The sequence below is a fragment of the Stenella coeruleoalba genome, assembly GCF_951394435.1.
Source record: "Stenella coeruleoalba genome assembly, chromosome: 10".
In the NCBI taxonomy this organism is placed as follows: Eukaryota; Metazoa; Chordata; class Mammalia; order Artiodactyla; family Delphinidae; genus Stenella; species Stenella coeruleoalba.
Genome location: NC_137156.1, coordinates 9523098 through 9550073, shown reverse-complemented (window position 1 = coordinate 9550073; position 26976 = coordinate 9523098). Strand labels below are relative to the sequence as shown.

The following is a 26976-nucleotide window of genomic DNA, read 5'->3' as shown; positions in this document are numbered from 1 at the left end:
ATAACTTTTTAATTTAATTTTATTTTATCTTCTTCTTTCTTTCCTTCTCTTTTTTTCTCCCTCTTATTCTGAGCCATGTGGATGACAGGCTCTTGGTGCTCCAGCCAGGAATCAGGGCTGTGCCTCTGAGGTGGGAGAGCCAAGTTCAGGATATTAGTCCTCACTCTTGTGGACCAACCTCCCAGCTCCATGTAATATCAAATGGCAAAAATCTCCCAGAGATCTCCATCTCTGGGATGGAGAAAGGATCAATAGCAGAATAACTGATGCAGAAGAACGGATAAGTGACCTGGAAGATAAAATAGGGGAAATAACTACTGCAGAGCAGAATAAAGAGAAAAAAATGAAAAGAACTGAGGACAGTCTCAGAGACCTCTGGGACAACATTAAATGCACCAACATTCGAATTATAGGAATCCAAGAAGAAGAAGAGAAAAAGACAGGGACTGAGAAAATATTTGAAGAGATTATAGTTGAAAACTTCCCTAATATGGGAAAGGAAATAGTTAATCAAGTTCAGGAAGCACAGAGAGTCCCAACAGGAAAAATCCAAGGAGAAACATGTCAAGACACATGCTAATCAAACTATCAAAAATTAAATACAAAGAAAACATATTAAAAGCAGCAAGGGAAAAACAACAAATAACATACAAGGGAATCCCCATAGGTTAACAGCTGATCTTTCAGCAGAAACTCTGCAAGCCAGAAGGGAGTGGCAGGACTTACTTAAAGTGATGAAGTGGAAAAACCTACAACCAAGATTACTCTACCCAGCAAGGATCTCATTCAGATTTGGTGGAGAAATTAAAACCTTTACAGACAAGCAAAAGCTAAGGGAATTCAGCAGAACCCAACCAGCTTTACAACAAATGCTAAAGGAACTTCTCTAGGCAGGAAACACAAGAGAAGGAAAAGCCCTACAATAACAAACCCAAAACAGTTAAGAAAATGGTAATAGGAACATACATATCGATAATTACCTTAAATAAAAATGGATTAAATGCTCCAACCAAAAGACATAGACTGGCTGAATGGATATAAAAACAAGACCCGTATATATGCTGCCTATGAGAGACCCACTTCAGACCTAGGGACACATACAGACTGAAAGCAAGGGGATGGAAAAAGATATTCCATGCAAATGGAAATCAAAAGAAAGCTGGAGTAGCAATTCTCATATCAGACAAAATAGACTTTAAAACAAAGACTATTACAACAGACAAAGAAGGACAGTAAATAATGATCAAGGGATCAATCCAAGAAGATATAACAATTGTAAATATTTATGCACCCAACATAGGAGCACAGCAATACATAAGGTAAACACTAACAGCCATAAAAGGGGAAATTGACAGTAACACAATCATAGTAGGAGACTTTAACACCCCACTCTCTCCAATGGATAGATCATCCAAAATGAAAATAAATAAGGAAACACAAGGTTTAAATGATACATTAAAAAAGATGGACTTAATTGATATTTATAGGACATTCCATCCAGAAACAACAGAATACACTTTCTTGTCAAGTGCTCATGGAACACTCTCCAGGATAGATCATATCTTGAGTCACAAGGCAAGCCTTGGTAAATTTAAGAAAATTGAAATTGTATCAAGTATCTTTTCTGACCACCACACTATGAGACTAGATATCAATTACAGGAAAAAATCTGTAAAAACTACAAACACATGAAGGCTGAACAATACACTACTTAGTAACCAAGAGATCACTGAAGAAATCAAAGAGGAAATCAAAAAATACCTAGAAACAAATGACAATGAAAACACGAAGAACCAAAACCTATGGGATGCAGCAAAAGCAGTTCTAAGAGGGAAGTTTATAGCAGTACAATCCTACCTTAAGAAACAAGAAACATCTCAAATAAACGACCTAACCTTACACCTAAAGCAATTAGAGAAAGAAGAACAAAAAAACCCCAAAGTTAGCGGAAGGAAAGAAATCATAAAGATCAGGTCAGAAATAAATGAAGAGGAAATGAAGGAAATGATAGCAAAGATCAACAAAACTAAACGGTGGTTCTTTGAGAAGATAAACAAAATTGATAAACCATTAGCTGGACTCATCAAGAAAAAAGGGAGAAGACTGAAATCAATAGAATTAGAAATGCAAAAGGAGAAGTAACAACTGACACTGCAGAAATACAAAGGATCATGAGAGATTACTACAAGCAACTCTATGCCAATAAAATGGACAACCTGGAAGAAATGGACAAATTCTTAGAAATGCACAACCTTCCGAGACTGAACCAGGAAGAAATAGAAAATATGAACAGACCAATCACAAGCACTGAAATTGAAACTGTGATTAAAAATCTTCCAACAAACAAAAGCCCAGGACCAGATGGCTTCACAGCCGAATTCTATCAAACATTTAGGGAAGAGCTAACACCTATCCTTCTCAAACTCTTCCAAAATATAGCAGAGGGAGGAACACTCCCAAACTATTTCTACGAGGCCACCATCACCCTGATACCAAAACCAGACAAAGATGTCACAAGGAAAGAAAACTACAGGCCAATATCACTGATGAAAACAGATGTAAAAATCGTCAACAAAATACTAGCAAACAGAATCCAACAGCACATTAAAAGAATCATAAACCATGATCAAGTGGGGTTTATCCCAGGAATGCAAGGATTCTTCAATATACGCAAATCAGTCAGTGTGATACACCATATTAACAAATTGAAGGAGAGAAACGATGTGATCATCTCAATAGATGCAGAGAAAGCTTTCCACAAAATTCAACACCCATTTATGATAATAACTCTCCAGAAAGTAGGCATAGAGAGAACTTTCCTCAACATAATAAAGGCCATATATGACAAACCCACAGCCACCATCGTCCTCAATGGTGAAAAACTGAAATCATTTCCACTAAGATCAGGCACAAGACAAGGTTGCCCACTCTCACCACTATTATTCAACGTAGTTTTGGAAGTTTTAGCCACAGAAATCAGAGAAGAAAAAGAAATAAACAGAATCCAAATCGGAAAAGAAGAAGTAAAGCTGTCACTGTTTGCAGATGACATGATACTATAAAAAGCGAATCCTAAAGATGCTACCAGAAAACTATTAGAGCTCATCAATGCATTTGGTAAAGTAGCAGGATACAAAATAAATACACAGAAATCTCTTGCATTCCTATACCCTAATGATGAAAAATCTGAAAGTGAAATTAAGAAAACACTCCCATTTGCCATTGCAACAAAAAGAATAAAATATCTAGGAATAAACCTACCTAAGGAGACAAAAGACCTGTATGCAGAAAATATAAGACACTGATGAAAGAAATTAAAGATGACACAAATAGATGGAGAGATATACCATGTTATTGGATTGGAAGAATCAACAATGTGGAAATGATTATACTACCCAAAGCAATCTAAGGATTCAATGCAATCCCTATAAAACTACCGCTGGCATTTTTCATAGAACTTGAACAAAAAATTTCACAATTTGTGTGGAAACACGAAAGACCCCGAATAGCCAAAGCAATCTTGAGAAAGCAAAACGGAGCTGGAGGAATCAGGCTGCTGGACTTCAGACTATACTACAAAGCTACAGTAATCCAGGCAGTATGGTACTGGCACAAAAACAGAAATATAGATCAATGGAACACGACAGAAAGCCCAGAGATAAGTCCACGCACATATGGTCACCTCATCTTTGATAAAGGAGGCAAGAATATACAGTGGAGAAAAGACATCCTCTTCAGTAAGTGGTGCTGGGAAAACTGGAAAGCAACATGTAAAAGAATGAAATTAGGACACCCCCTAACACCATACACAAAAATAAACTCAAAATGGATTAAAGACCTAAATGTAAGACTAGACACTATAAAACTCTTAGAGGAAAACATAGGCAAACACTCTATGACATAAATCACAGCAAGATCCTTTTTGACCCATCTCCTAGAGAAATGGAAATAAAAACAAAAATAAACAAATGGGACCTAATGAAACTACAAAGCTTTTGCACAGCAAAGGAAACCATAAACAAGATGAAAAGACAACCCTCAGAATGGGAGAAAATATTTGCAAATGAAGCAACTGACAAAAGGATTAATCTCCAAAATTTACAAGCAACTCATGCAGCTCAATATCAAAAAAAAAACCCAATCCAAAAATGCACAGAAGACCTAAATAGACATTTCTCCAAAGAAGATATACAGATTGCCAACAAACACATGAAAGAATGCTCAACATCATTAATCATAAGAGAAATGCAACTCAAATCTACAATGAGATATCGTCTCACACTGGTCAGAATGGCCATCATCAAAAAATCTACAAACAATAAATGTTGGAGAGGGTGTGGAGAAAAGGGAACCCTCTTGCACTGTTGGTGGGAATGTAAATTGCTACAGCCACTATGGAGAACAGTATGGAGGTCCCTTAAAAAACTAAAAATAGAACTACCATAGACCCAGCAATCCCACTACTGGGCATGTACCCTGAGAAAACCATAAATCAAAAAGAGTCAGGTACCACAATGTTCATTGCAGCTCTATTTACAATAGCCAGGACATGGAAGCAACCTAAGTGTCCATCAGCAGATGAATGGATAATGAAGATGCAGCACATATATACAATGGAATATTACTCAGCCATAAAAAGGAACGAAATTGAGTTATTTGTAGTGAGGTGGATGGACCTAGAGTCTGTCCTACAGAGTGAAGGAAGTCAGAAAGAGAGAGACAAATACCGTATGCTAACACATATGTATGGAATCTAAAAAAAAAATGGTCATGAAGTACCTAGGGGTAAGATGGGAATTAAGACACAGATCTACTAGAAAATAGACTTGAGGATATGGGGAGAGGGAAGGGTAAGATGGGACAAAGTGAGAGAGTGGCATGGACATATATACACTACCAAACGTAAAATAGATAGCTAGTGGGAAGCAGCTGCATAGCACAGGGAGATCAGCTCGGTGCTTTGTGACCACCTAGAGGGGTGGGATAGGGAGAGCGGGAGGGAGGGAGATGCAAGGGGGAAGAGATATGGGGATATATGTATATGTATAACTGATTCACTTTGTTATAAAGCAAAAACTAAACACACCATTGTAAAGCAGTTATACTCCAATAAAGATGTTAAAGGAAAAAAAACCTCATTATTAGAAAAACAAAACCAATAATATTGATTAAATTCTAGCAAGGCTAACAAAGTTAAAAATAGAGAAGGTACAAATCACCAATATCAGGAATCAAAGAGGGATAATCACTATAGATCCCATATCCATTAAAAGGATAACAAGAGAACACTACAAAAATCTGTATGCTCATATATTCAACAACATACACTCTTTAAAATAAAAACATCACTAGGAGAGTGGGAAGGCAAGCCAAAGACTGGGAGAAAATATTTTCAATTTTATATATGACAAAGAAATTGTAACCAGAATCTATAAAGAACTTCTAAGTCAATAATGAAAAGACAATTCCACTCAAGTTTCTAATAAATGGACAAAAGACTTGAATAGACACTGCACAAAAAGTTGATATCCAAATGTCCAATAAGCATAAGAAAAGATGCCTAGCATCATTACTTAAACGTAAATTCAAATAAAAACCTCAATGAGATATCACTTCACATCCACCTATCTGGCTAAACCTTAAAAATCCTTCAGTGCCAAGTTTTGGTTCAGATGTGGAGGAATTGCAGTTCTCGTACATTGCTGGTGACAATGTAAAGTTGTAAAATCACTCTGGAAAACTGTTTATATACATGGTACACCTATGTTTATACATAGGTAAACTTATATATACCCTAGGACATGGACAAGCATGTCCATAGCAGATTTATTTATAATGTCCCCAAACTGGAACCAAAGCAAATGACCATCAATAGGAAAATGTACAAAAATGTAATATCTTCATACAGTGTCATAGTACATAAAAGTGAAAAGGAACAAACTATCACTATATGCAACAACATGGATGAATCTCATGGGCATGATATCAGACCTGAGAGAGTATATACTGTAAGGATATGTATATATTCCATTTATGAAGTTCAAGAAAAAACAAAGCTAACATATAGTGACAAAGCTAACATATAGTGACAGAGAAAACAAAGCTAACATAATGACAGAAGATTGACTACAGAGACATTGTTTTGGAGGGGCACAAAGGAACCATGTGGAATGTTGGAAATATTCTATATCTTCATCTGGGTGGTGGTTATACCTTTTAGAAAAGGTGGGTACTTTTGTAAAAGTTCATCAAGTTATACATTTTATATTTGTGTACATCATTCTACATATGTTTATATCATTAAAAATAAATTTTAGAAAGCTTCCAGCTCACAGAATTATGCTTACTTTAACAAAAATTTGCAAGCTACCATCAGCTACACGTTTGGGAATAAAATAGTTACATGATTCTTATAAACAAATACATCCTGGTGAAAATAATAGTATGTGGAATATCATACTTATTGGATATCAACCATTATCAATTTAAAAATAAATTATCAAGTTCTTTTTTGACAGTGAAAAAAGCTTCCACTTATTAAGATACAAAATAAATTTGAGAATTATTGCATTTAAATACCAAACAGTTATAAAACCACACTACTAATAACAATTTAATTTAATTTGACTTGATTTGATTAATTAAAATAATTTCTTAATGTCTTGGGCCATCTTTGTGAATACCAACCTTCCACTGTGTTGAAATTCTATAAGTTTTGTTTCTGTTTCAGCCTTATTTTTAGCCTATCATCATATTTATCTCTTACAACCATAATCTTTTAGATATTCTGCTCCCAGCATCATTGTGTGCTGCATTAAAACCAATGAAAAATAACCAGATTGGAAATGTATATAAGGAATAAAGAAAGAATGTTGACAGTGGACTTCTTGTTAGGCCAGAAACAAGGCAGCATTCCCCCCAAATAAAGGAGGCATGTCACAAAAACACAGGAGTCAGCTTGAAGGGTCTTGCATTGGGACAGTTTGAGCACAAAAAACAATTAAGTTCACTAATGAATGATACACCATTATTATAATACACAGATATTCTCTCTCTTCCTCTCTTGTTCCTCTGTCTCTGTCTCTCCCTTCCTCTCTCTCTCTCTCTCTCTCTCTCTCTCTCCCTCCCTCCCTCCCTCCCTATCTTTATGTATACAGTTTTATACTCCTCTCTGGATAGATCAATTGATCCATCTATCGATAGATAGATAGATAAAGAGACATTAGAGATGAAACAGCAAATGCTAATCAAATGAGGTCAAATGTTATCAACAGGCAAATCTGAGTAAAGGGTACATAAGTATTTTGCACTATTTTATTTTTGCATCTTTTCCATAAGTTTTAAATTATTTCCAATAAAAGTTTAAAAGTACTAGTAAAAACATGTTTATTTCTTTCTATTGACAAATTTTCCAAGCGTTAGAGACGACGTCCCATCTTGCTTTAAATCTTTCTGAAAAATTATCATTGTCTGGCATCCCCACAGGCTGCGGATAAATACAGTATTGATCTTAAGGGTAATTGATTCTGCATTTATGCTAGAGGTGTTTGAATTTTTGTTAAAAAATTGATTCTGGTATAGTATTGTCAAACACATTAAGAATCTGGGCTGTATAGATGAAGTGTATATGTTACTGTTTGCATATCTAACATGAGTTAGAAATATAAGAACCTTTACACCTTGCAATTAAACCCAGTATGATGTCATTAATTAGAGTGATGTTACTGAAAATCATTCATGTAGAAAATACAAAACGCAAATAATGAAGATGAGTGTTATTAGTTACAACATGAAGCCAACAAGATTGCAGCAGTAGCCTGCATATCTTAAACAGGTTTAACACAAACGTACCAAAAAGTCTTTCGTGCTTTTTATTATAACTGAATTTAGTATGTAGCTGCTGAGATATTTTTTCTTTTCTATACATATGCATGCTTTGCTAGAGAACCAAGAATCTGAGGAATTGTTATTGGTACATCTGAGTTCTTTCTGCTTAAACTTGTAATTAAGGGAGCTGTCCATCCTACACAGTTGTGGTATTGATTCCTTTTTCTATCTGGCTAATTTTGCAGGGTCCACAAAGGAGCGGGGATGGCTGTCTAGTTTTGACCGCTGCTCCCCAACATCCCAGCCCCTCAGTGTTCCTACTGGCCCCAGTTTGGGTCTTCAGCGTTGTGCAACTTCGGGTAGCTGTGCGCTGTTCACGCCACAGTCCACGTAAATAGAATTATGGAATTGTGAAGGCCACAACTTGTGCAGTCATACCCCAAAGGTGGTGGCTTCCCAAGGAGATGGTTCCATGCGTGGGCATTCAGGCCAGCCCTGTTTCCTATAACCATCTGGGTCTAACATTGACTTTGTACTGACTCTTCTTTTAAGACTTGAATACCTAGCTCTCCTTGAATTGATACCTGGATAAAGATGAATGCAATACTATTTAATACTATTGGATAGCTACCATAACAATGCATAGTGGCTTCTCCCCCAGAAGGACTACTATTGTGGTTTATGTAAAATTGTGCCTAATTTTAAAACTACTTAACTGATATGAGATATATTAGCAACACCTGTTCAAGTATGGGGACCCTGTTCTCTATGTTTCTGGAGATTTTTCTACTTCCATAAAAACTTGTATGTTGTGATAGCCAGCCTCCAAGATGATGCCCAGTGATCCCCAACACTTGGTATTACGCCCTTGTGTCGTCCCATCCCACATTCAATCAGTGTCGGTCTCTGTGACCATTAGAATATGGTGGAAGTGATGGTGTATCAATAACATACATTGCAGCTTCTGCCTTGCTTTCTCTTTGCATCTTGGGAGAAGCCAGCTACAATGCCACAGGGACACCCAAGAAGCCTATGAAGAGGCTCACGTGGCAAGAAACTGAGGTCTCCTGTCAGGTGCCGTTTGTATGAGGCACCTTGGAAACCCCAGCTAAGCCTCTGTATGACTGCAGCCCTAGCCAACATCCTGACTGTGAGCCACCCAGACTCTGAGCCAGAACTGCTTAACTAAGACATTCTTGAATTTCTGACCTATAGAAGCTGTGAGATAATAAATGTTTGTTGTTTTCAGCCACTAAGCCGTGGGGTAATTTGACACGCAGCACTAGGTAAGTAATACGCATGGGTTCTCAATGGGCTGAGATCATCAATATGAATGCTAGATGCCATCTATGTCTACCACGAAACCCAAATCTTAACCAGTTTGATGGACTGTTTGGCAAGTTCTAAGACAGGAGATCCAAACAAAAATTAAGAAAACATTATCAAATGACAGTACCAGTGTTTCCGCTGGAAAACCTCTCTATTCTTTCTCCTCGCCAATCACTGCCTGTCTAAACTCTGCCCATCTTTTACGGCTGAAATGTTTTTATTCCCACCCCCAATCCAGCACCAATGTGAGAATGTGGTATTTTCCACTTTGTCTCTACCTGTGGCACTTTGTAACTTTCCCTTTGTATGAATATATAAATAACATGGATGTTATTTTCCTTCCAGACAATATGAAATAAAAGTTAACTACACAGGCTTTGAGGTTAGCCTTCCTGAGTTTGTACTCCAATTCCATACTTAATAGTTGAATGATTTCATGCAAGTCACTTACCTCTTATACATCTATAAGATGGGCCTTACATAGTAAGGGTTGCTTAGGGTAAGTAAGGGTACTTCTTAGGGTTGCTGTGAGGATTCAAACATGTAATCTATGTAAAGTCTTTAGCAAAGGAAATTCCCAATAAACATTTATTATTTTAAAACTATTATTCCTAGCCAGCTCCAAGTAAAGCTGTCACTGTGAAATTAAACCTTGGCATCATTCCCAAGCTTAATGCTTATTAGATGTTGGAAGAAAGTTAGTGAGCTCTCCAAGCTTTAGTTTCCTTATATGTAAACTAGAAATAAAATAAACTCTCTCACTGGGCCTTGGGAGGATAAAACATTACATAATAAATGTAAAACACCGAACACAGAGCCTGACAAATGGTAGGCGGGCAACAAATGTTCGTTGCTTCCTTTGCTCTCAGCTTCTTAAAGTAGATACCGTGCAGAGTGGCTGGGGGCTGGCTACTAGAACATGCTAGATGCAAAAAAGAAAATGTGTTTCAGGCTTGGTGTGTTGAATTGAGTTGGACATAAACCTAAACAGCTTTTTATTGTTGAACATGCCTGGTTAAGATACACAAGTCACTTTTCCAGTCTTGCTTAATAGTACAGGTAATGTTAAACCTTATTTATTTTACTTTCATTTATTTGTATTTTCTGCATGGTCAGTTTTCAATATAGTTGCTGTAATTAATGACATAATTTGAAATCTAAAGATTCTAATATTACTAATTCTTGTTCAGTGAACGAAAGGGTGACAAATACTTGGACATATCTTTGTATGGCAAACTGCTGGGCTTGGTCACTTGCAAAGTGATCTTAGGGGCAAAGACTATGGGCTTGAATTCCATTTGAGCCCCACGTACCATAACAGGATGTAGAGATACGGGCATCAGACTAGACAGTAGGAGACGAGGTTCTAACTCCAGGTCTGCCATCATTCTTGCCGTCTCTTTCAGATAAATCACCTCTTTCCAGAAAGGCAGGATGTTGCAGGGGAAAGCTGAGTCAGCATTCGTGTTTGAATCCTGGCTCTGCCTCTTCAGAGTTCTGTGATTCTGCTGAGTTTTAGTTTCCTAGAAATTGGGGGCAGTCATATCTAACTCATGGTTTTGTGATTTTGAATGAAATAAATATGAATAGCTTCTAGCATATGGTAGGTATTTCATAACCACTTTATTGCTTTTCTTTTCTTCCCTGAGCCTCAGTTTTTCACCTGTAAAATGGGCCAGTTGAATTAAGTTACTGCTGGTTCTAATGTTCTGTTACTATAGGAACTACACTGTTAAATGGCACTCGATATTGGAACGCAATGAAGTGCTATATTTGGCTATAATAAGAATAAAAGCATATTTTTGGTGGTGGAGAAGGGAAAATACAAAAATTCCTAAATGTATGTGCCTAAGAAGAAGGCCTGCCCAGTACAGATTCAGCAGTTATTTAATTTGCATTCTGTTGTGTCTACAGATGTGCCAGTGATAGCAATCAAGTCACAGGGTATTAGTCAGAGACTCTGTCTAGTTAATAATAGCAGAACGGACCCAGTAACATCAACCCAGCTGGCAAAGTCACCCTTGAGGCAAAAACAATGCGTGGGTTGGTTGACCTTTTCCTCTTTTCTACCAAACCATGTCCCAATTATTTTCTATGTCAGTTAGAATCAACTACCCCAAGATACAAATTATTCATTTATTTTAAATTAAGACAGAGTAAACTAAAAGTAATAAATCTGAAGAGCTTGATTTAGGTTGAAAAAATATGTACGTGCATGAGTGTGTGCCCATGTGTGTAAAAAGGATGTAAGGATATTCACAAAGTTGTAAAGAGTATCTATTTTTAGATGATGGGGCTAGCTGAGTTTGTGTGTGTGTGTTTTGTTGTTCGTCTATATTTTCTAAATTTTCTGTAATTGTTATGTGCTACCTTGGTAGTGAGAGGGAAAAACGAGTTCTGAGTATAATAAGAAACTCCCATGGGGATGTAGGCAACTTGCCTCCCTCTCCATCACCCATTCCTGCAATTCAACCTAGAGGACAGAGGTCTCACCACCCCCTACAGACAGTTTCCCAAGTAAATAAGGTAAAAATTCACTTTAAGAAACTGAATCTAAGGATCTAGTTACATAGAATGACTCAGTTGCCCCATTTATATCTTACAACATTGAGACATTCTGCCATTTGAATGTGTGGAAATACATAAACATCTTCACATCCTTGCATCTCTGTTCCTGGAAGTCTTTCTTAGTATTGCCACAGACACCAGTATCCTACAGGACGGCAAGATGTAGTAGGAAGAGTCACAAGGTTCAGGATTATAATTCTGGCTCCATTCCTAACAGCTCTGTGAATTTGGGAAGTTACTTGATGATTGGAAACATGGATTACTTCATCTGTAAAATGGGGATAATAGCAAGTATGTCACAAATGTCCCATTCTAGGACTAAATGAGACAATAAATACCAAGCCCCTGGCACTGAAAACGTGGGTCTTCTTCTCTCTGTGATTTCCTTTTGCAACTTCTGTGTGCATGTCCAGATTATTAAGCAAGCATAGGATGTGGGACTAATGTGAAAAATCAGCCTTCCAGTATGATGTGTGAAGTGTGGTCTTGCTTTCCAGAGACAAGGATTAAACTGGGACCAAGCCAAGTAACTTTTTCTCCACCTGTCACCTATCAAATTTAGGCACCAAATAGTGCATAATCAACTAAATGGAACAGATCTTACTGCGTAGGTTCAAAAGAAAAGTAAGGTCTATCTTTAACCAGCTATAGCTGAATCTCTTTTTTTCTTCCTTTGCAACGTTCTGAGACAGCCTATAGTTCTCTAAAGCGATTGAGTTGCACTGAGATTTCTTTTCTTTAAACTTGTTTTTTTAGATGCTCTTATAAGCGTTAACTTGGAATTTTCTTCTTATGAAAATACGGCCAGAATTTGAGTAATATTGGTAACTTCAGACATTTGGTTGCTGTAAATATTTCAAATGGACTATTAATTTTAAGTACTAGTTCTGGGGAGAAAATACTGTATTTACAGGAACAACTTTTAATTTAGAAAATAAATGTTTCCGTTAAATAATCTCCCTTCAAATAAATAGGAAAGGAAAATTAAAGGCCCAGAGGAACCACATATTCAGAGGCAGCTGTAAAACATGTTAGTGAAATTATCTTAGGAATTATCTAGGCACATAGAATATTTTGAATAGTTTTCCAAGCTTTATATCTGTAGAGCTTACTCCCTGCTGGTAATCTATGTTTGGATATTTTATAGGGTCCGAATTCAATATATTCTATATTCAATTTATGTTCCCCCTCATCTTTCTTTTTTTTTTTTTCGGCTGCGGCACGTGGGATCTTAGCTCCCCGACCGGGAATGGAACCCATGCCCTCTGCAGTGGAAGAGCGGAGTCTTATTAACCATGGACCGCCAGGGAAGTCCCTCCCCCTCCATCTTTACTCTCTCCTTTATCTTCTTTCTCAGTGAACAGCTTCATTATCCATCCAATGAGTCTATGTAAAACATCTGGGGATCATGGCATGTACCCCTTCCTCACACTCAGTGTATTCATCTTACCGTCAGGTAATCTGGAAAGAACCGTCCTAATATTTCAAAGACCCCTCTTTCCTGCTGGATTCACTCTGTCAATTCCCTTTTCCGACTGTCTATACTTCTTGCTGGGATTTTACTGCAACAGATCTGACGACAGACCTCCTCTGCATTAGATTCCCTAGTGGATTCAGTGTCAGGTTTGGAATTCCTTAATTAAGCATGCAGAGCCTTACATGTCTTTGCTTCTGCCTACTATTCTAGTCTTTTTTTCTTGCCAGTCTAGATATCTACAATATACCTCTCATTCTGTAACATGTACAGCTCCCCTAAGATATTATACTCAATATGTCCAGGCCTTATCACATGCCAGTTCACACTGCCCGAAACATTCTTTTTTTTTTTCTTCCTTCTACCTAAATCTAACTCAAAGGTAGATTAACTGTCATCTCCTTTTGGACACTAACTTGGAATCACATCTAACTTTCTCCCCAACACACACACACACACACACAGACACACACACACTTCTCTCTCATTTGGATGCCCTCATCCGTGCTTACAAAACTCCCAGTGTGCAGATTCTCCTACCATGTATCTTTTGCAACTGAAATCATTGCTTTATCTGTCTCTACATTAGATAGTTAACTCCATGAGGCCAGGGGTTTTATCTGTTTTGAGTTTGAATCCCCAGCCTATAGATAGTGTTCAAAAAAACAGTGAATGTTCAATGAATATAATCGAATTTTTACTGCATTTCATTCATTTACCTTTCTGGGCTCCATTTTCCTCATTTATGAAAGTGAAGAGTAGACTAGTCAATGGGTCTCAAATTCTACACCTCACACTACTTGCATTAAAGCATCTGAGAGCTACAAAAATAAAACAACCCCTTAAAAATAGGAAAAACCTATTCCCTGGCGGTCCAGTGGTTAGGACTCCACGCTTCCACTGCAGGGGGCATGGGTCAGATCCCTGGTCGGGGAACTAAGATCTTCCATGCCATGTGGCATGACCAAAAAACTAGGAAAAACCCATATTACCACACCTGACTCTCAAAGATTCTGACCAGTATACCCGGGGAAGGGCTGTAGAATTTGTTTCCGATATGTAACCAGGTTTGGAATCACCTGGTCTAGAAGCTCTCTGAGCTCTAGAAATCATTCAAATGTTCTGTGTTTCCTACAGAAGAGATGCCACATTTCTTAGTCTGCTGTTCAAGGTCTCTTTCCCTGAACCCTTTTTTTTCCCTCCAGTTTCGGGTGTCACTTTCACCTGCTTGCATTTTCTGATCCAGTCATGCTGAATTGCTTATAGAAAGAACTATACATGCTGGCTTTTTCTGCAAGGAAAGCCCCACTATTGTGCAAACTCCAGGATGAAGCTTAGGTAACAACACTTCCATGAGTTAGTCTCTGCTTCTTCCTTTCCCCCTTTTAGATCTGTTTTTTGCTTCTCTAATGGTATTTGGTATTGTATTATATCATCCTTGAGCTTCTTTTTCTTTTCAATTTATTCTTCTATTTTTTTTTTAATTTTTGGCTGCGTTGGGTCTTTGTTGCTGCACGCGGGCTTTCTCTGGTTGCGGCGAGCGGGCGCTACTCTTCGTTGCGGTGCACGGGCTTCTCGTTGCGGTGACTTCTCTTATTGCGGAGCACAGGCTCTAGGCACGTGGGCTTCAGTAGTTGTGGCATGACGACTCAGTAGTTGTGGCTCACGAGCTCTAGAGCACAGGCTCAGTAGTTGTGGTGCACGGGCTTAGTTGCTCCACAGCATGTGGGATCTTCCCGGACCAGGGATCGAACCTGGTGTCCCCTGCATTGGCGGGCGGATTCTTAACCACTGAGCCACCAGGGAAGCCCCCATCGTCTTTGAGCTTCTTGAAGACACAGAACAATTATTCAATGAGTGCTCTTTCAATTCTTTATTGTGGCAATTTACTTACTCCTTAAACAAATATTTATTGAGAATCTGCTATCTAAATTGAGAACCCACCAGTCTAAATTTATGCCATTTTATCCTTCTACTAATAATATTGCAAGCATTGTTACCATTTTGCAAATGAGAAAACAAAGGCTTGTAGAGGTTCACCACTTGAATAGCCAGCCACATGGCTGTTTAATTGTTGGAACAGAATTAGCGTCCAGGAGTTTCTGATATCACTTTCTTCACACTACCATGTTTTTCTTAAGGGAAAAAAATTTTAAAAATAAAGAGAAATATGATTTAAAGTGGATTCTCCCAAACCTATTTCCTCATTCCTGGGTAAATGGTGACTCACTTTTAAAAACTGAGGCAACATTGATCCATAACATTATATAAGTTTCATGGGCATGGCATTGTATTTTGACTTCTGTATACACTCCAATGTGCTCACCACCAAAAGTTTAGTTTCCATCCATCACCATACAGTTGACCCCCTTTACACATTTCAACCTCCCTAAAGCTGATTTAAATCACTTCTTGGAAGCCACATTCCGATAAACTAGAGTTTGCTGTAAATTCAGATGAAATCAGTACAGTTTAGCCCTTGTTTTAAGAGAGTTTGCAGGAAGAAAATTCCCAGTAGTAAAACCATAAAGAGGATTGCTTTGGGATTTGTTAGCAATTTAATTTAAAAATCAAAGTTTTTTTGCTTTTTCTTGTTCTTGTGTTTTAAGACAGGCTCACCTTTCCAAGGGCTTGGAAATTTGAATTAGGAATAAATGGTTGTAGAGAAGGCCAGAGATGGGACAGGATAGAGGTTTCTCTTGGGGAGCTAGAGGCCCTGCCACTTTCCTCTGAGGCTTGACAAGATTAAAAGCCAATTAAGGGACTTCCCTGGTGGTGCAGTGGTTAAGAATCCACCTGCCAATGCAGGGGACACGGGTTCGAGCCCTGTTCCAGGAAGATCCCACATGCCATGGAGCAACTAGGCCCGTGTGCCACAACTACAGAGCCTGTGCTCTAGAGCCTGCAAGCCACAACTACTGAGTCCGTGTGCCACAACTACTGAGCCTGTGCACCTAGAGCCCATGCTCTGCAACAAGAAAAGCCACCATAATGAGAAGCCCACGCACCATAGCCCTCGCTGCAGCCACAAAGATCCAAGGCAGCCAAAAACAAACAAACAAACCAACTAATTAACATAAGAGCTAATATTTACTAAATGCATATTAGGTACTTGACATTTTGCTTACTTTCATACTTATTTGTTCAGTGTTTCCAAATGTTAGTCATTCCTGTATCACTTTTATGGATTTTGTTACCTCTAAGTGTCATCTACACTATTAATTACTTAATGTTTTTCCTTAAATGGACTTCAGTCATCCTTCTTTTTTCTTCTTGTTCTAAGCAGTAGTCCGTAAGTATGAAGTCTAGTTATATATTTTTATATTTCAATTAAATATTTCTCACTTTACATTTTCTAAAACATAATAAAATAAATATATTATTATTATAAAAGAGTTCAATTATTACCTGAAAATCATATATTGGACCATAGTTTGTGAGACACTTTGTTTCATTTAAATCCTCAAAATAACCCTTTGGGTTAAGAATGCTTATTATCATTTGCATTCAAAAGGGAAAAGTGAGGCAAAAAGAGATTGAATAACTTGCCTAATGTTATAAGCTGAGAAGTTTGAACTCAAACTCAAGCTCACAGTTTGAACTCAGATCTGTAGTATTCCAAAACCCAAGCCCTAAAATATGATGACATTCTTCAGCCAGCCCTGGGAAAGATTTCACTCATACCTCCAATTTTGTATATGCTGTAATTGTAACCGTAAAAATATGAATGTGCCTGAAATTGACTGAAAGTAAAATAAAAAATTAAAATAGATGTGTGGGGTTGACTTTCCTTTCCATTTTTTCCCCAAAGACATTAATGTTACTCTTGTTTTGCTCTTATGATTGAAAAAAAAGGTACAGAGATCTCTAAGATAATCTCTCTGTTCAGTCCCAACATTTCAGAAGTCCAATTTAATACCAGCATTCATTCAGTGGTTTTGTAAAATTGTGTGAATCTAACTGCTTATTAAAATATTCTTAAACATATTAAGAATGGTATCAGCCATGAGCTGATTTTGATGTGCTAGGCGCCCCATCCTTGCCTCTGCCGGCTCAGTCACAGAGGGTGGTACTGAAAGTTTTTAGGAAAACAGATTTGTTTGAGTGATGAGGAGTGAGAATTTTTCCAAGCACCTGTGAATTGTTTATGCTAATTGGGTCATAGCTGATGCTGACCATATGTGGGTTGCATCTTTAATCCACTCTATATGCTGTATGTGAAAGCAGGAGTTATTAATTGAGCGGAATTGTTTTATTGTATTTTCATCTGACTTTCTTCCTCTGTCATCCTCTCATCTCCTCTCTCTTGTTTGTCTCTTGTCCTCATGCCCTTCTTATGAGCCCTGAATCGCAATATGTGACAAAGCAGATGCTTGCTGGGGGCAAAAGCACAAAGAGCATTGGAAGGCCGTGTGTGGGTAAATGGTCAACACCAAGAATGCTCCTCTGTGTACAGAGAAATGTCCCGTTCAAGGGCACACTCCAGAAATGGAAGGTTGGATTTCACGGTCATCTGTATATGGATAGAATTGGCAGCCTGGCTAGCTCCACAGTATCTTTTCTCTTGATCTGCCTTCATCCTCTCCTTCACAATGTTCCCTGCATTAAACACAGGTTTGGAGAGCCTGAATGTGAGCAATTAGAGGTCGAAAATGGAGTGTGTGGGAAGTTAGGAGGAAAGGCTTGGTAGTTAGCTTGTCATCCATGACTGAAGTACAGTGGGCTGCTTCCTGGCTAGAGTTATAGAAAGAAAAAGCAACTAAAAAAAAAAAAAACCCAAAGCAAGTATTTGTTGCAGGTGATGACTTGAGCACCATAAACAAAAGGCTGGAAACTATATAAGAAAAGCGTCATCTGAAGCACATCTCAGAGACAAGCGTCCGAAAAATAGTACGACGACATGTAAACTACTTGGTTAGGACATCACAGTGAGGGGATGTGGCCAGTTTTGCTGTGCTGGGCCTAGCAGGACTCTGAAGGGCAGATTAGTGAATGGAAAAGATGACAATCCAACTGGCAACTGTGCCCCAAATGAGGATACAGTTGCTTTACGATCACTGTTTTCGCCTCAATCCTTAAGGAGCAAATTAGATATGAGGTCCTGATACCTAAGGTCCAGATATGAGTCACATGTAAGACCGTGACATTAAAGTTTTGGGGGGACAGGCCAGGAGACGGAAGACAACTTGGCTCCCACTCAGCAAGACTCCTAGAAACACTGTGGCCAGGCTTTCAACGAGTGGTTCTCAAGGTGTGTGCCTCCTGTATGGGGCTTAGGTGGGTATCTACGGTCACCTTTCATTGAGTCTGGTCAGAAGCAGGAGTGGGAATGGTAGCTGGTTTGAGGATTAATCAACCCCAAAGCATAAGGAATAGACTAGGAAGTAAAGGTCTAAAGAAGGAAGGGGAAAGGAATCTTAACCAAGGTACAGCTCAGAGCTAGTTTCCAGAAGATGTTCAGAGCAACTTTTGAATTGATCTCAATTAAGTTCATCAGAGTTACGTTGAAGAGTTCCCCTCTTCCAGAAGTCTACTTTTAGGCAGAGCAAGAACTCAGCCTCACAGACTGTTGTACACTAAAAAGTCGTTCTAAGAAGGGTACTATTCAGGAACCCTTGGAAATCTATTTTAAAAGGTTAATTCTCTTCAATAGTACAACAACTCCCTCCTGCTGCATTTTTTTTCTTCTGCTTTTTTTTTCTGTTTTATAGAAGATATATCAGAGTTGATGACTTTCTTCCATTTCCTGCATCTCCATGTATTTGAAAATTATTTTTATCTGTCCCTCCCTTCAGCCTTAAGCAGAGTCTCTATTTCCAACTAAAGATTTTAATTCTTTAAAGGTCGTAGGAAGTTCTATTTTCTCAATCATGAATTGTCAGAAGTCCTTTCCCTGAATCCCAAGTTTCTCTTCATAATGCAGATTTAAGCATTTTCATTCCTTCAGTTCAACAGAGACCTTTAATACTTCTACTGTGTACTTCAATACTTCTACTGTGTACCGAGGATGGTACTAGGCACCCAGAAAATGGTATTTAAGGAGATCACCATGATCTAGGTAGGCAACAGGCACCTAATAACAAAACAATAGCATCAGTAGCTAATCAATAATAACAATGTACTAAACACTGCATAGGCAGACTTGCTTTCATTCTCAAAATCCCCTATGAATTTGGAGCCAGTGTTACATGCATTTTGATTAGGACCCTGAGGCTTAGAGAAGTGAAGCCATGTACGTGAGCTCATGCATCTACTAAGTGGTGGAAGCAAAATAATACAGCATGCTAGTGGCTAGAATGTAGGCTGAACAGATTATGGGAGAGAGTCCTGGAAAAGTCAGGCAAGGTTTCACAGAGGAGGTGACCTTGGGGCTGGGTCTTAAACACAGGAAAGAAAATAGCATGAACTGGGGAATTCCCTGGCAGTCCGGTGGTTAGGATTCCGTGCTTTCACTGCCGAGGGCGTGGGTTCAATCCCTGGTTGGGGAACTAAGATCCCACAAACAAACAAAAAAAGCAAAAAAAAAAAAAAAAAAAGCACAAACACATTCTGTGCAGATGACTATTGTCAACGGTTTGCAAATAACTGAGTGCAACCAAATGTCTTTGTCTCCGGGGGCCGTGTGAATAAGTCCCAGAGGTTTAGAGTTTAAGTTTAGAGTACATTTAACTCAAAGCTAAAGATTGAAAAACCAGCTGTTCTGACAGATCTCCCAGGGTGGAGGAAAGGTAGAGCTGGAAGGTGGTTGAGGGGAGGGGCGGGGAGGAAATGGTTGAGAGGGGATTGTAGATGAATTTCTATTTCCAAATACAACTTGGAGAGACTCTTAGCTGCTCACTGTGGCATTCATCAGTGGTCAAAACCGGCATTTCCCTTTGTTGAACAAGACAATGTAGACGACAGAAAAGATGCATTATGACGAAGTAACAATGACTACAGCACCTGGTTCCAACGCCCAGAGTTATTTAAAATGACAAAAGAGGGGAAATTGTGGGCAGGAGTCATAAATTTGATTGTCTAGTAACATTAGTCAAATGGCTGCCTTTTAATGTGTTTTCCCCTTTACATATAATTTATTTTATTTATTTATTTTTTAACATCTTTATTGGAGTATAATTGCTTTACAATGGTGTGTTAGTTTCTGGTTCATTACAAAGTGAATCAGTTATACATATACATATGTTCCCATTTCTCTTCCCTCTTGCGTCTCCCTCCTTCCCACCTTCCCTATCCCACCCCTCTAGGTGGTCACAAAGCACAGAGCTGATCTCCCTGTGCCATGCGGCTGCTTCCCACTAGCTATCTGTTTTACATTTGGTAGTGTATATATGTCCACGCCACTCTCTCACTTTGTCCCAGCTTACCCTTCCCCCTCCCTGTGTCCTCAAGTCCATTCTCTACATCTGCGTCTTTATTCCTGTCCTGCCCCTAGGTTCTTCAGAACCATTTTTTTTCTTTAGATTCCATATGTATGTGTTAGCATACGGTATTTGCTTTTCTCTTTCTGACTTACTTCACTGTGTATGACAGTCTCTAGGTCCATCCACCTTACTTATTATTTGTAATAACTCAATTTCATTTATTTTTATGGCTGAGTAATATTCCATTGTGTATATGTGCCACATCTTCTTTATCCATTCATCTGTCAGTGGACACTTAGGTTGCTTCCATGTCCTGGCTATTGTAAATAGTGCTGCAATGAACATTGTGGTGCATGTGTCTTTTTGAATTATGGTTTCCTCAGGGTATATGCCCAGTAGTGGGATCCCCTTGCATATAACTTAAAACACCCAAAGACATTGATGGTCTTGGAGAAAAGAAATCTAAAGCAGTAGAATGGGCACTCGTTGGTAAGAAGAGATCTAATTCTAGTCTCCACCTTCTCACTAGAAGCTGTGTGATTTGGGCATGTGGCTGAACCACTCTGAGCTTCACCATCTCCGGAAGTGTGATTTGGTCACAAACGTTACCCTTACTACGTGGGGGGCTGTTGGAGTCAGATATACTTGAATTCAAACCCTGGCTATGCTACTATCTAAATGTGGAGTCCTTTCTAATCTTTGAAATGAGCATTATAATTCCTGTTTCCCCAGGTTCCTTGAGGACTAACAGATACAGTGAATACACAGACGGCAGCACCTGATACACAGTCCAGTCCTTTTTTAAAAAAAAAACAGTCCATTTGCACCTTTCCAATGGTTTGGACTTATTTAAAGGGAAAGACCTAGGTACAGATACTCCGGCAAGAATAGCTGCGTGATGTGCTAAAATGTCCTTTACCATAAAACGGGAGGTCAGTAGTTCATAGCCCTGGTTGCACATTTGAATCACCGGGGATAATTTAAGTCAGTGATTCTGACTTAATTGCTTTTGCCCTGGGACTCCAGCCTCGAGGGCATAAAGGCTCACCAGGTGTTTCTAATGTGCACTAGATTCAATCATTGCTTCTCAAGCTTTGCTATAAAGTACCCGGCAATCTTGTTAAACGTAGATTCTAATTCTCTAGGTCTGGGGTGTCTGAGTTCTGCATTTTTAACAAGCTCCCAGATGAAGCTGATGCTGCTAGTCTGGAATCAAACTGAGTAATTAGTGTTCCATAACAATTCTCAGCCTTCAGTGTCCAGCAGGATAACCCAGCGGCTTGTGGCCAATGTAGCCCTGGGACCTGGGTCTGGCCCTCACAAATTCTGTTTTACTTGGTTTAGGGAGGGGCAAGAAAAGTCATGGAACTATAGTGTCCATTTCAACCTGAAAATCCTATGATGCCAATTTTGTGATTTTATAATATGATTTCTCTCCCAGTTTAACGGCTCTGTAAAAAAAAATTACAGCGTCTGTAGTTGAGCGTGTGGAATATCATTGTCAGAAACATGAAAGATGGGTGAACTCAAGGTATGTGATGTCAAGACATGGTTGATCTTTATATCACGTGCACCTTCAACCTCCAAAATTCTCCCTTTGAGTTCATGGCGACTTTTCACGGACTCTCCGTGTGAGCAGGGCTTATTGTTGACGAAGCACTCCCAGATGAACTGGGAGAGCACCCTTCACTGACAGGAGATGAACAGAATGACCCTGGACTTTTTTCTGCTCTTCGCAACACATCATGCTTTCTAAGCAGAATCCCCAGAGAATTGGGCTCACCTTCCTTACCTCCAAGGAAAAATGGAGATGGGAGAAAATAACAAGCTGTTTTATTCAGCAGAGCAGAGGACTGACTTGAAAATCTCTGGGAATTTCAGCAGAATCTGTCCCAGGATAGATATTAGATCATTTTCCTTCTTTTTCTTTTTCTTATCCTCCTGGATTCCTCTTGCTTTTACTAGCTCAAAACATCCTCTACCTAGCGACAGGCTTTTTGCCACTTTCCAAGAATAATTGAAAAACAACCATGATGGGGTCAGAAACATTGTTAATTCTGATACTGTTGCTTTGGATAACCGTTTTGCATTAATTAATATAGAAGGGGCTGGATCCCCAAAAGTATATGAATTTGTAAATCAACTGATGCAAGGATAGTAATGTGGAAAATGAAAGTCTTATTTTCTTCCTTTCCCCTTTAAAAGTATTTACACCTGTCCTTGATCAGTCTCTAGAAATGTCTGCATTCCCTCGAGAACGGACATCTCAAGAATGCAATAACCACACACCAGTTTAGCCAAGGGGATCAATCCTAGGACATCCACATTCCAGGTACTTAATACTGTATTTCCATTTGGGCCTTTTTCATAGAAGAGGGTATCCAGTGGAGGCTCCTTGACCTCAGTAATATCCCTTTGAACCTGGGCCGGGCTGGCCAAGTAGAAAGCTGCCATGTGCTATGATTTAACAGCAGCAGAAGGCCCTAATTGCCTCACATGCCCTTCTCGAGAGCCAGCCGCCATGCTGCCCTCCTGCCACTGGTTCTTGGGATCTTGCCAGTGGTGAGATACGGGCTTTAGTCACCTACATGCACATTTGGTTCAGAAAGGGAGGGGTGTAAGCCATGGTCCTCGGCCCTCTGCCCGTTCACTGGGAGCCCTTTATCAGGCCGAGGGGCTTGCTATCCAGGAAAGACTATGGCGTCGGTGCTGAGTGGAAGGGAGCTGCTGTGAAGGAGGTGCAACAACGCAGTGACAAGCCTCCCATCATAGTGGCAGCAAAACTCCAGCAAGGAGACCCTGGGGGTGATTGGTGCTAGGTGGTGGGGTTCTGGGGAAGGTGTTGGTGGGAGAGGGGCTTTCAGTTTTCAAGTGATGTGTAGGACTAGGTAGATAGAAGTTGGTCTTGGTTCTCCCTATTTTTCAGTTTTGCCCCGAGTTAGCTTTTGATGTGACAATAAAACAATCCCTGTTTTTTTCAAATTAATTTTAAAATTAATTTTTAAAAATTTAGTTTTTAAATTTTAGTTTTAAAATTTTAAAAATTTAAAAATTTTAGTTTTAAAATTAATTTTTCTTTTTTTTTTTTTTTTGCTAAAAATAGGAGGTTCACTCCTATCAGGTAACATTCTTGTTTGCAAGGCAGTGAACTCTCCAACAGAGGAGAGATGGCCTTTGCAAAGGTGTTTATTTCATTGATTTGCTTATGTATGGCATCTCCCATGTGGCAGTTTAAAGCACTTTCAATTCTTACCTCGTTATTGCTCTTAACAACTTATGAATTGGGCACTATTATTGTTTCCATTTTTCAGAGGAGGAAATTAAAAATTCAAAGGTTAGTTTTCCCAGGTTGACGGTGGCAGACCCAGGTTTGAACCTAGGCAGTAAGGATTTGGTTGTAACCACTGTGCTATCCTGCCTCTGAGGCTGGGGACATCCCATTCTGGGGTGGAAGGAGAGAAATCAGACAGGATGGACTGGTTCTTAAATGCTGGTCCCCAGAAGAGTGTGAGAGCCGGGGAATTGTCATTGGAGCTCTTGCTTAAAAGGCAAACCTCTACGACTTACACCTGGATTTCTGATTCAGGAGGCCTGGGGGTTGTTTGGGAAACCCTCACTCTCACTACAGAGCCAAGGTTCCTGGATCGCAACATCATTCTGATTACCCTAAAATGAACGAGCCACAGTCAGTAGCTTATGCTGCCACCTCCCATGCATTTTCCAGTCCTTCCAGCTCCGGTGTCTAAACCATAGTCACTGATGGCGACAATTCTGTCCACTCCACCCCAAACTCCATCTGGCGGCAACCACCAGACTGCCTTGCGTCCTCTGAGTCTCCCACACCCTGACTGTTTGCCTTCCATAAATGCCTGGAGCCCACAGTCCTCTTAAAGGCTTAAACTGTGTGTACTGCAAGGCAAAACGGGCATCTTTATTATCTATAATTCACTGCCACTCCCCTTCTCTGCTCTGCCAGCAGAGACACGGCTCAGGTGTCTGACCCCAGCACCAGATGTTATTCTCCTGTTCAAATGGAAATGGACAGAGGCAGCAATGTTTAAACTCAGAGCCAGAGATGGGATTGAGCCCTGCCTCAGCCCCCTTTTCTTTCTGGCCTCCGTTCTCCATCTGTTCCCAGCACCTTCTGACTTGCAGACCCAGAAGGGGCTGGAAGTTCTGACCAGTCTCTCACCCTTCTTCTACCTCAGTAACATTTTCATGTCCCTTTAAGTGGCTGAAAGGAGCAACGCTGACTACACACACCCACAGGAATGAGGAGAATTAGCTATTGTCTCACATTTGCTAATGGAGGCTCTGCTGATGAGCATACTGACCCCAGCCAATCAACCAGATGATTACCAGCCCCTCTTGACTTGAAGAAGACGGGATCCTGCCCAGGAAAATGGAAGCAGAGAAGGAGGCTTGCAAGCCCTTGAGTTTGCCATGAGAAATTGGCTTAAGAGCTAGGGAAAAACCACTTCAGACAAGACAACTGGGGAAGCCGAGGCAGAATATCATAAGCGCCCTCTGTGAAGCACCCCTGTGTGAAGTACCCATTACCACATAACAGTGAAAGGTGCCAGGATTACCAAAACAGCATTTCCTTTTCTGTCCTGCCTCGTGGCTTTGAAGAATTGAACTACTTCTCTAAGAAAATGAAAGTTGCCTTTCTTCTCAGTGCATTACTTGTACCATTTGGGATATGCCCATCATCAGGTTGCTTTGACTGTATACCCTAAATATTCTATGGAGAAGAGAAAATAGGCTTTAAAAATATCTCCTGCCTGTCAGGAGAGCCCAGTAAATACGCCATCTTCTTCCTGTACTCTAATATGCTGGCAGAACATTCTAAGTGCACCCTGGAACAGAAGAACAAGCCAACTGGAGCCTAACTGACCATCTTGAAATCTGTAATAAAAAGGTACCTATCAGCCACACTTCACAACAGGCGTGTTCCTTAGTGCTTCCCAAGCACACTGTTAATTCCTTCAGGCAGTAATTGATTTCATCTAAACTAGATAAGACAGCTGTAGAAGCTCAAACCTTATCTCAGGAGCCCCTCATCCGGCTGGATTTCAATCGATAGGTCAGGGTGCCCTAGACCTACTTCTCTAGTGCAGTAGCTGCGCACTCAACCTTTTCCTGTGGCTGAAAGCATCCTCGAAGCCTTTCAAACCTAGACTTTGGTTGCAAGGAGTTGGAATAATTTTCTAACATAGCTTTCCAAGGGTTGTTTGTGTGAAAGCTGGGTAGGTTGCTTTTTAACTACATCAAGAAGTTTAGATGTATTCATTCTACTGCATGCCTGCCTCGGTTCCAGAAACAGTTCGGTAGAGGTTACCGATTGGGAAATCCCAGTTGCTGAACTTCTGCAGTAGAGCTTACACTGCTACAGTCCACACTGCACTGTTCATATAAAACCAACATGCAAAGGAGAGGAGTTTCCTCTCTTTCTCCCATTTAATTACCTTGAGCTCCTTGGCTGTAGAAGAATCTTTGGGCTGACTCCACATCCAAGAGTCTATGCGCAGACTCGACATCCAGAAAATAATCCATTTTGGGATAATCCATCTTCGATGTTCCAGAAACAGTTTTAAGACAAAATAGTCACTTGTATTGCCTATGGAAGAGGAAGAAAATACACAGTATTTTAGACTGTCAAATATGATTTTGGAAGAAGAGATACCCCATTATCATATCCCATGATTTGACTGACATTCCCCGTTTTAAGTCCATCCCTCAACAGAGCTTTCCTACTGTAGGAGAAAATGCAGCCTTTCACCAACATTTATGAAAAGTAATATATGCTACACAGAAAATACAGATGATCCAGGCTAAAGAGAGATAACATACCGGTCTTTCCTTGCTGTGTATTAACCGGAAAATCAACTTTTAAATTTACATGCTCTCTGTTTTCAGAAGGTCTGTCTGATAAATGACATCATTAAGTATCAGCCATTCTGAGTATGGATCCTCAGTTGATCCAGGGAGTTCTAATTCCCCTGGAGCAGCGAGCATCTCCTGGGAATCAGAGCCTCCGCCTCTAGATGCCTTGCGTTTATGACACATGCTGACATGTTTGCTGTAAAAATGCCTTGCACTCCTTCCTTTTAGCGATTTCCTCCAGCACGTTTTATAAAGTGCTAAGGATCATCACCTGCTTGCCTCTGACAGGCTGCTTTTGAGAAAGAACTCTGGTTTGTAGAGCAACGACAATTATTTCAGAATTGCAATGATCCCCGGGATATTATCGTGCACTAGCTTGTCAGGAAGCTAATACGCTTCATTAAAAAACATTCAGCCTGTTAGGTTCTTTCTAGCATTTGTAGCCTTTCCCCCATACTTGCACAAATGAAGTAACTCTATTTCTGCAGGATGTTTTTGGAAAGAGTTAACAAGACAAAGTCATTAAAATCA

General features: G+C 39.6%; 1 protein-coding gene across 1 annotated transcript in view; it reads right to left on the bottom strand.

Annotated features, from left to right (window-relative positions):
- The window catches only part of PHACTR1 (phosphatase and actin regulator 1), a gene marked incomplete at its 5' end in the record, with an annotated part of 543658 nt that extends 517528 nt beyond the window's left edge, over positions 1–26130 (bottom strand). Inside the window, one exon of the mRNA XM_079933678.1 lies at positions 26028–26130. Within this exon, the coding sequence (XP_079789804.1) occupies positions 26028–26130 (103 nt within the window). The remainder of the gene's footprint in view (positions 1–26027) is intronic.
- Positions 26131–26976: the final 846 nt, after the last annotated feature.